Source organism: Trachemys scripta, chromosome 1 (assembly GCF_013100865.1).
Source record: "Trachemys scripta elegans isolate TJP31775 chromosome 1, CAS_Tse_1.0, whole genome shotgun sequence".
NCBI classification, from domain to species: domain Eukaryota; kingdom Metazoa; phylum Chordata; order Testudines; family Emydidae; genus Trachemys; species Trachemys scripta.
Window position 1 is genome coordinate 313,747,712 of NC_048298.1, and position 10,350 is coordinate 313,758,061.

The window sequence follows — 10,350 nt, forward strand, 5'->3', positions numbered from 1 at the left end:
CAAATTGAGTCTGTCAATAGCCCAGGGGTTAAAGCACTCAGCTGGGAATTGAAATACCCAAGTTCAAATTCCTGGTTTGAAATCAGGCAAATCGGAAACTTGGACCTGGACTTCCAATAAGCAAAGTAAATGGCTTAACCACCAAGCTATTCAAAGGAAGTGGGGGGAGGGTTCTCTCTTTGCAAGTAGGCTCAAAACTAATATGTTCCAGCAAAACGATTCAATTTTGACGAATCTGCTTTTTTGATTAAAAAAAAAACTTTAAACAAAAATGCAGATTCGTCAAAATGGAATCGTTTTGCTGGAACTTACTAGTTTTGAGCCTACTTGCAAAGAGAGAACCCCCCCCCCAAGTTTGATTAAAAACTTTAATCAAAAATTTCACAATCATCTCCAGTATTTACTGTCTTCAAATGGTTGCACAATCAGATGGTATTAGTTAACTTGTTTTGTGTCACCCCATCTTGTGTTATATGATATCTGTTGCTAATTAAAGCATGTTAAACTGTGAGTCATTCTACAGCAGACTTTATGAAACACCCTATTAACCATATAAACTGAGAAGCCTGAAAGACATGTATACCGAAAGTAGAGCCTGACTCCTGTTACGCTAAGGCAGAAATGAGGATAAGAATGAAGAGCCTTCCATTTTTGCTGTTACTATATGTAGCATTTTCTTATGCTTTTCCTGTACTTCCAGAAAAAAACAATGAAGGAAAAAATATGCAGCTTGTACAGGTAACTTCATTTTCTGAATCTAAGATGTGCTGAGCCCTTTCCTGTCAGATTTTAAAGCATCTGCACGTTTGAATTGGTCAAGACATTCTTATCGCATGAGGATGCCTCGCACAGCCATACACAGATCTTTTAAGCACACTTAGCTAAAACGGATAAAAAGCAGCATGAGTAGGAATTGTCAAGTGATTAAAAAAATGGCATGTGCGGTCTGTTTCTATTTAGCCAGATTCCTAAGACAAACAGCTGCTGGAGCACATGGAAATCAGAGGCACGAAAGCATAGTGTATGAATAATAGTGGTCCTAAGGTACTTTTTTTAAGATCTAAAAAAAGGTTGTAGAATTCATTTATTTATTTATTGTCAGGAGTATCTAGAGAAATTTTATGAGCTTCAACCAGATCCGGAGCATCTAGCATGGAGAAGGAGCACTAGCCCCATGGTTGAAAAAATCCAAAAAATGCAAGAATTTTTTGGGTTGGAAGTGACCGGGAAGCCAGATCCAGAGACTTTGGAAGTGATGCAGAAGCCCAGATGTGGAGTTCCTGATGTCGGACAGTATGGTTTCATTCTCCCAGGATGGAAAAAAAACAAACTGACATACAGGTAATATTTATGTCATTTTTTCTTGTGTTTAAAATGTGGTTATCATCTGAAAAGTAGCTCAAAAATTATCTTGTGGGTATCCTTATTTATTTTCTTTTTAAAAAACTCTCATAGCAAGTGTACTCAGTTAACACAAACAAAAGTTTGTTAGTTTTTCCCTGCCAGTCATGCAAATACACCCTGGACTCACGGAGTCTAGCTGGGTACTTTACCTCTTGGGCATAATTTCTAGTAAAGATTCTGTAGGCCAAATATGAGCCTCACTTACGCTTGTTACACCCCTATTGTCTTCAAATGATGTAATCAGTGGCAACTTAATATTGTTTCCAAAGTCAGTAGATATGACTTGCAATGCGCCCAAGGAGAAGATCTGTGGAACAGCAGCCATTTTGACAGGGTAGAACTGCTCTTTAAGAGGTCAGATATATATGATAGAACATGAGTATTATAAATATTAGAGATGGAAAAAACGAGTTATCACATTCCTGGCACACAGAATCCAAAATGAGTTTTGAATGCTCAAGGATCATTGGTCAGGCCTCTTTTTGTATCTTCTAGTACAACATGTTGCCATTGCTGGATAAACTCTCTAGATCAGGGGTTGGCAACGTTTGGCACGCGGCTCACCAGGGTAAGCACCCTGGCGGGCCGGGCCAGTTTATTTACCTCCTGACATGGCAGGTTCGGCCGATCGTGTCCCCAACTGGCTGCGGTTTGCCGTCCCGGGCCAATGGGGGCGGCGGGAAGCCGCGGCCAGCACATCCCTTGCCCGCGCCGCTTCCCGCCGCCCCCATTGGCCCAGGACGGCGAACCGCGGCCAGTGGGGGCCGCGATTGGCCGAACTTGCCACGTCAGCAGGTAAACAAACTGGCCTGGCCCACCAGGGTGCTTACCTTGGTGAGCCGCATGCCAAACGTTGCTGACCCCTAATCTAGATAAACCATAAGTATTATTATTACAGCATATGCATTTATTTCTTTATTCCTACAGAATTGTGAATTACACTCCAGATATGACACAAACTGATGTGGATAAAGCAATCCAGAAGGCATTTAAAGTATGGAGCACTGTGTCCCCACTGACTTTCACTAGGATTTATAAAGGGATAGCAGACATAATGATTGCTTTTGGGACTGGAGGTACTGTAATAACTGTATGGAACTGGTAAGGTGAATTTATATTGTTGCCTACGGCAATGATATGGCGCTCTAATTTTTTTTCAACAAATTCCTGTTTAGCTCATGGTCGCTGTCCCCGTTATTTTGATGGACCCCTTGGTGTTCTTGGCCATGCCTTTCCACCTGGCAATGGTATTGGAGGAGATGTCCACTTTGATGAAGATGAACACTGGACAGAAGGCTCTGCTGGTAGGTCAATAAGGTCTCTTGTACTACATGTTAATGATACCTTATTGTAGTACAAAGTAAATGTTAAAAATAATTAGGATATTAAAGATCATCCTCAAATTTCTTTCATAGAACTGCTTGAAAAAAGATTTTAGCGGAAGGGTACATACTTCTCCTGAGCAACCTGGTTTGTTTAGATTGGGGTATCCACAGTGACTGACAGCAGATATACAAATTTGGCCTTGTCTACACTATAGGATGGAACCAGTGGTAAAGGTACCAAAGGCATAGCACTCTCTTAAGCACCAGCAGTATAGTGTGTCCTTGCTTATGCAGTAGCAATAGAGGCCACTGCAGTTTTGACCCATGTCCACACAAGAGCTGTAGTACATTTCTGCAGTACCTATCACACAGTTTCCAGCACAGCTCCCTCAAGTAGTGGTTTCTGGGATATTTCAAAAGGCCTTTTGGAATTCCCTGGGGAGCCATAGGAAATTTTAAAAGAGATCAAACTCCCAGAATCCTCTGGGGGAAATCACATTAACCCCCTAGAGGTCCAAACCACTGGGCTATTGAATATTCAAGGATGGCCCACTCTCTTTTCCCTCTCTCTCTTCTTCTATTCCGCCCCTCCAGTGAAAAGTTTCAGGAAGTCTTGGTTTAATTCTTCAATGGAACAAAAAGAAATGTCCAAACCTCACCTTTTGTTTGCAAAATGGAATTATTGTTTTCCAGCCAGCCATGCTCAGGAGATCTAGGTTCAATTCACTGCTCTGCCACAGACTTGTGGGCAAGTCATTTGACAACTCTGGACCTCAGTTTTTCATCTTTAAAGGAGAGATAATAATTCTTCCTTACCTCACAAGGGGTTTGTGAAGCTAAATCTATTAATGTCTGTGAGGCACTCAGATACTACATGGATAACTATAGGTATCAAGATAACTGAGCAAATCTAATTTCTCCTGTTTGTTGAGATGACATTAAATCAGAGTGAAACCAGAGCTCCTTTGTCTGATGTGTTTTATTAGGGGATATTTTAAATAAACCATGGACCTAGAAAAAATCTATTTATAAAAGGGAGAACATTGAGTCAACGCTATTTTTAAATATATATTTCCTGCCCAAACTGTGTGTACCATGTGTGCAGGGAAGAAAGTCCCATAGAACAACAATTTAGTGCCTTAGGCATAAATATGAGTATTCCTCTTGTTCTAATCCTCCTACTATTGATAGTTCTGAATCATTCTGAATCACCATACAGTCAGGGGTAGGTACATTGGAAAGCCTTTCCTGGCAATTCATCAAAACTGCTCCCACTCTCACCTCCAGCTACCTACTCACTCAGCTCAGCTAGTTTCAACAACTACAGGAAAGAGCCAAACAGCCACTGCCTTCTTGACTCTGGAAGAACATCGCCTTCAGGGCTTAAATTCTCATAGATGATTTCCTGGAGCCCCTCCCCACACACACACACATACTCTTCCCATTCAGGGCTCCAGGTTTCAACTGTGGAGTGGAGGAATATCAGGGCTTTAACCCTATGGGGCATGCTGGGCTTCATCCCCATGGGTTGTGCCAGGGCTTGCCCCACAGGTTTGAAAATATTTACCTCTGGACAGCTCTAGCAAAATTTAAGCCCTGAACGCCTTGTTTATATAACATGTTTCATACTATATCCCTGCACCAGTGGTTTGAGGTATATACTGTGATGGCTGTAGAATCACTAAGATCCTCTGTAGCCCTTGTGTGTTGAGCAGTAAGCTGGACTTCCCAGTTGCAGGCCTGTAGACACAAATACGTCTAAGCTGTCTTGCACCTATGCTTTTTTTAGGGTTCAACTTGTTTCTGGTTGCTGCTCATGAGTTTGGCCACGCATTGGGTCTCTCACATTCCACTGACCGTGGAGCTTTGATGTTCCCAAATTATGCCTACATCAACCCCACTGAATTCCTGCTTTCCCCAGATGACATTAATGGTATACAGGCCATTTACGGTGAGTAGAATCCATCTCCTCAAAAAAACAGAAACAAACAATATCTCAAACAAAGCGAAATCATTTTTAACTAATTATATTCCAATATTGTTCCTCTGTGTGTGAAATACATGACTATCCCCACACATTTTGATATATTCTTTTTAAACTGCTTTCCCTAGGACCCTCACCTAACACCCCGGATGAGCCAGCCAGACCCACATCACCTAAAACCTGTGATCCTATGGTGTCTTTCGATGCCATCACCACACTGCGCAGAGAAGTCATGTTTTTTAAAGACAGGTAAACCCAATCCCTCTTCAAATGACATTAACCTTTGTTTGGACGTTTCCTTTACATTATTTCTTAATGACTGATCAGCACCATAGATAGAGGGATTGAAAGAAAGAAAAGGAGATTTCAGAATTAATAACCCACAGAAATAAGAGATGTTGTATTGTTAACAGTGAAGCTATTTACAAACTCGCCTACATTTATACTAGAGGTGAAGTGAGTCTTCTGGCAAGAGTTGCTTGTCTTTCCCAGAAAATATCTCAGGCCCAGCAAAGGTCTATGATTCATTTCAAAATAAGCATATGGTCAAATTGAGTTGTGAGATAAGTAAATGCTACCATCATTTGCAAAGGAATGGTTATGTTCCTGTAATACCGCTTGGGGCCAAATTCAGTTCTCAGTTATACCTGTACAAGCCCACAGTCGGTGGGAACTCATAAGTTAGCCGATCAGAATCAGACTCGTTATTTTGTGTGTCCGGATCCTCTAGCTGATTCTTTCATGTTAGAATGTGGCACAGGAACTACCCAATCCCTCATCTAGTCCTAACTTATATTCTTAGTCAGTCAACACCAAGGTTGGACTGGTCAGTCAATAAAACGGGGTTCTTAGAAGTAGCTGATATATTTGGATATTTGACTGCAGCAAATGACAGAATTTTCTTTCCCAGTATGGCCAATATTTTACTTTCTGGCATGGTGAAATCACTGACCGATTAATAGAATGCACATGGTATCCTGCTAGATTCCCTTGACAAGAAAGAGGTTATAAGTCCCATCACTGTTTACAGTGTTATGAATATACAGAAATGTATGTGAGTTTATTATTTACTGTGAAAATTGTATCATATTTAAATCAGGCACATATGGCGAGTTTATCCTGGTAATTCAGAAGTTGAACTTGAATTAATTTCTACGTTCTGGCCTTTTCTGCCATCTGGTATTCAAGCTGCTTATGAAAATATTAAAGATCAGATTCTATTTTTCAAAGGTAAAATATGTGTGATTTTCTCTAAATTCTTCGTACATGTAATTTTTGGGAGGACATGGGAAGAAAGCACAGGGTACGTAGTGTTTCAATGTGCATAATACCTATGCACCTGGAATACCTATGCCAATGGGAGGATTTTCCCACTGATGTAGGTAATCCACCTCCCCAAGAGGCCATAGGTAGGTTGATGGATGAATTCTTCTGTTGACCTAGCACTGTCTTCACGGGAGGAGGGAGGGAGTAGCGGGGAGAGGTAAGATTGCTATAGCTACATCTCTCAGGGGTGTGGATTTCTCACACTCCTGAGAGATATATCTACACCAGTGTAAGTCCTTTTATAGACCTGGCCTGTAAAGAATGAACAATTACAGGAAATTTTACCTAGTTTTCCTTACATGGGACTTCATGAATTCTGCTACTGTGCAGGCCCATGTGTTACTTCCACTAAGCAAATGCACTTGTGTTAGGGTGACCAGACAGCAAGTGTGAAAAATTGGGTCAAGGGGTGGGGGGCAATAGGAGCCAATATAAGAAAAAGACCCAAAAATCAGGACTGTCCCTATAAAATCAGGACATCTGGTCACCCTAACTTGTGTTTGTTTGGCTTGTCATAAACCACAGGTGAAACATTACAAATCTTCTTGTTGCTGTTGTTTTTAACAGGGAATAATTTCTGGGTTATCAGTGGGTACCAGGTGCTCCCTGGTTATCCTAAGAACATCAACACGTTGGGTTTCCCAAGGAGTGTTAAGAAAATTGATGCAGCTGTTTCTAATAAAAACACAGGAAAAACAGACTTTTTTGTAGGTGACAAGTATTGGAGGTAAGGTCAATGGCTAAAAATTTTGCTTTCTGCTTGACTTCCATGCAACCTTCATGTGTGCATTTAAAGATAAGATTTGCCCTTTAAATATTTAGACAGCTAGGACACTTTAATAAGGAATATATTTTAATTTTCAAGGAAAGCATTTGTTTAAATGACTCCTGAACTGAGAAAAGAATATACCTTTGCTTCTCTTTCGAAGGCCTGTTTAACAGGACTGTCAATACAGTACTCTGCATGTAGATTTCTTTTGGTGCACTGTACAAGACAATAAGAGTATTCAAGGAAAATGGCAGAAGCCTTAACACTTGGGACTTTTACAAATAAAGTGAGCAAAAAACTAGAAAATGTACTATACAAAGCAATTCTCTGTTGGCAGGGAGATGGACTGGATGATCCAACAGGACTTTACCTTCTCTAACTTCTGTACAAATAACAGTAAATTGACTCACAGTGTAGGCTTATGTCTACCCTATGAGATGGAAGCGCGATTCCTTTCTCACATATACAGACTCGTGGTTAGCTCTTGTTAAGTCAGCATGAGTATAAATAGCTGTGTAGTCACAGTAGCATGGGTACGTGCAGTGGAACCATGGCTTAGCCATGCCAAGTACGAATTCACCTGCAACTGATAGGTACAATGAAACTAACTGTCCTTAACTCTCCATCATTTATCTGCTTTGTATTGGATTTGCAATACATTTAAGCCAAACTCTGCTCACCTAATTCACAGGAGTGCCTTTTAGCACCCAAATACCAGAGAAATAAGATGCAGGGAGATAGGACAGATAATAAACTAGTCATGTGAGTGGCCCATTATCAAAGCTGGTCATTATTCAGAGATCCCTGGTATGAGTCAAAGAGGCTTTATCATCATTGTGTATTTCCTTAGTCTGATGAGTCAAGTCAGCCATACAATGTTCGTTGAATTTATACTTGTCTGTGGTTTCCTATTGTTTGTATTTACTGGTTTTGGAAAGAACCTTTGCAATAACATATGCAGCTGTTCTACTGGCCTGGTTACAGGGCAAAGGACATTAGCTGCCCACATAAAAGCTAACATACAGAGTTTTAAAATGTAGTATTAAAACAGTAATTGTTTCAGAACCACAGCCTTCCTCCAAAAAATGTCTCATATCCAAAGACAATTAAAACAAATTATTTTCTTTTTGTTTCAGCATGGAGTTCTCCTAGTTTTTCTGAACAAAGAACCATTTAGTTCCTCCTTTCACCTGCTAAAGTCAACCCGGCATTTTATTAACGGTCCTTCAGGCCAATGAGTACTGGGTCCATCAGAACTGACCTTAATTTGACTAGATGGATGATCAAAGAGTGATAAGCCAGTTCCCCCTCTCTCTAAATTTCAAAGCCGAGTATGCTTCCAGGTTACAAGCAATGGACAAAGCTTAAATGCCAAATGTAGTGCCTCCATATGGTAATACATAGATTCACAGTTTTTAGGGCCAGAACAGATCATTAAATCATCTAGTCTCACCTCCTGTATAACACAGGTCATTACATTTCACACATTTACCTCTGCATTTAGAACAGTAACTTGTGTTTAACTAAAATACATGTTCTAGAAAGTCATCCAGTCTTGACTTGAAGAGATAGAATGTCCACCACTTCCATTGGCAGTTTTTTCCAATGGCTAATCACCCTCACTGTTACAAACTTGTGCCTTGTTTCTAATTTGAATTTGCTTTTATTCAGCTTCCAGACAGACACTTACTGGAGCTCTGCCACATCAGAGTTTGCTCCCACATTACACACACACTCCTGCAAAGAGACAGGCTTGTGGAGGAGAAATAACTCTGTGGTTTGAGCATTGGCTTCCTAAACCCAGGGTTGTAAGCTCAATCCTTAAGGGGGCCATTTAGGGATCTGAGGCAAAAATCTGTCTGGGGATTGGTCCTGCTTTGAGCAGGGAGTTGGACTAGATGACCTCCTGAGGTCCCTTCCAACCCTGGCATTCTATGATTCATAGGTTTAAAGGTCAGAAGGGTCCATTGTGATCATCTAGTCTTGAGTTGCTGCATGTGCTTAACTTTGTGAAATGTGGGTAGCCTAATGAAGTCACTTGGTCTACTCACAGTGAATAAAGTTAACCATGTGCTTAAGTCTTTGCAGGATTAGGGCTTAAATTCTTGCAAATCCATTCCACCCTGTTATATCATTCAGGTATGAGGAAAGCAGTCAATCCATGGAAAAAGGCTATCCAAGACAGATAACAGATGACTTTCCAGGAATTGGCAAGAATGTTGATGCTGTTTTCCAGCATAAAGGTAAGTGGAATGAACTTTCAAGTAAGTGGAAGATTTGCACTGTTGTAAATTTCAGAAGAATTAAAAATATTATTAGTCATTATTATATTAGTCACATTATATGCCAATATTATTATTACCTTGCTAAGAGCAGAAAGTAACAAGAGGTTTTCTGTGCATATGGAAGATGTTATTTTGCTATTGTCTCCAGCATTATTTGTTAAAACAGAGCTACAAATGACTTGTACAATATAATCATTCCTCTTACTTTTATTTCTAGGATTCTTCTACTTTTTCCATGGATCAAAGCAATGGGAGTTTGACCCTAACGCTAAGAGAGTTATTCGTGTGATGACGAGCAATAGCTGGTTTAACTGTTAACATTAAACATTATTATATGCAACTTAAGAAAAGAAAGTCTAGCTAGCTAGCTTTCTATAAAATAGTCCATCACTGTGATATCAAAGCACCTAGTATACTGGAAAGGCAAACGGGCTGTTTTTTCATGAATGTCTACATTCTCAGTATTGTCCATATTTAGTGTATGTCCAACAGTCAAAGCAGAGCTACAGTCTTCGATTTCTTTTCATAACAAAGTATAACATATTCATGTGTGTTTTATACTCTGAATGGACTTCTCACTGTCTTGAAAATAAAGCGTTTTATACTTGGTATTAACTGCCGTCTGCTTCATCTGTTCATGACACTTCACATTTCTAAAACAGAAAAGGTCTGAAGGACTTGACACAAATACACTGAATATATTTTAAAATTACATATCCCCATCTTTTCCCTTTTTCTTTCGCAACACCTCCAAGCTCCTGCCTTGTTCTGTCCATATTGCCAAAGCTCTCACCCAGGCCCTTATTGTCTTGTGTCTTAAGCTTGTCATCATCTCCATTTCGGCCTTGACTGCTTCAACCTTTACCCTCTCATATCAATTCAGAATCACCCTCCTGGCTTGTTGCTTCAACTATGTCACCCCTCTCTCTTGCATTAAGTATCTTCTTAGAACATAATGTCCATTCACAATTTAGCCCTGTTCTGTTCAGTTAATCCATTATCTTACCACACGTAAATCTTTGTGCCATCAATAATGCCAGCCTTTCCCACCCATTAGTCTACTTCTAACTCAAATACTTCTGTGCTTTATCTCATGCTGCCCCTTGTGCATGGAACAAACTCCCCACAAAAATTCATAAAGTCGCTCCCTTACCTTCCCTTCATATGTTTCCTTCAGACACCCTTGTGCAATAATGCCTATAGAAAACCGCCAGTCGGCAAATTATATTGTGTGCTAGTCTATGTGGAAACATGCTT

At 40.2% G+C, this 10,350-nt stretch overlaps 1 protein-coding gene across 1 annotated transcript; it reads left to right on the forward strand.

Annotated features, from left to right (window-relative positions):
• The first annotated feature begins 532 nt into the window (after positions 1 to 532).
• Positions 533 to 9,693, forward strand: LOC117871175 (matrix metalloproteinase-27-like). Its single transcript, XM_034758881.1, has 10 exons — positions 533 to 738; positions 1,103 to 1,341; positions 2,332 to 2,480; positions 2,580 to 2,708; positions 4,519 to 4,680; positions 4,842 to 4,962; positions 5,813 to 5,943; positions 6,607 to 6,766; positions 8,948 to 9,051; positions 9,311 to 9,693. Exons 1-10 carry the CDS (start codon positions 622 to 624, stop codon positions 9,409 to 9,411), a joined length of 1,413 nt encoding a protein of 470 aa, XP_034614772.1. The 5' UTR covers positions 533 to 621; the 3' UTR covers positions 9,412 to 9,693.
• Positions 9,694 to 10,350: the final 657 nt, after the last annotated feature.

Coding starts and splice junctions, on each gene's coding strand:
- LOC117871175 (XM_034758881.1), top strand. CDS start 622: ATGAGGATAAGAATGAAGAGCCTTCCATTTTTGCTGTTACTATATGTA. Junction 2,481..2,579: donor GATTGCTTTTGGGACTGGAG/GTACTGTAATAA, acceptor ATTCCTGTTTAG/CTCATGGTCGCTGTCCCCGT. Junction 2,709..4,518: donor CTGGACAGAAGGCTCTGCTG/GTAGGTCAATAA, acceptor TGCTTTTTTTAG/GGTTCAACTTGTTTCTGGTT.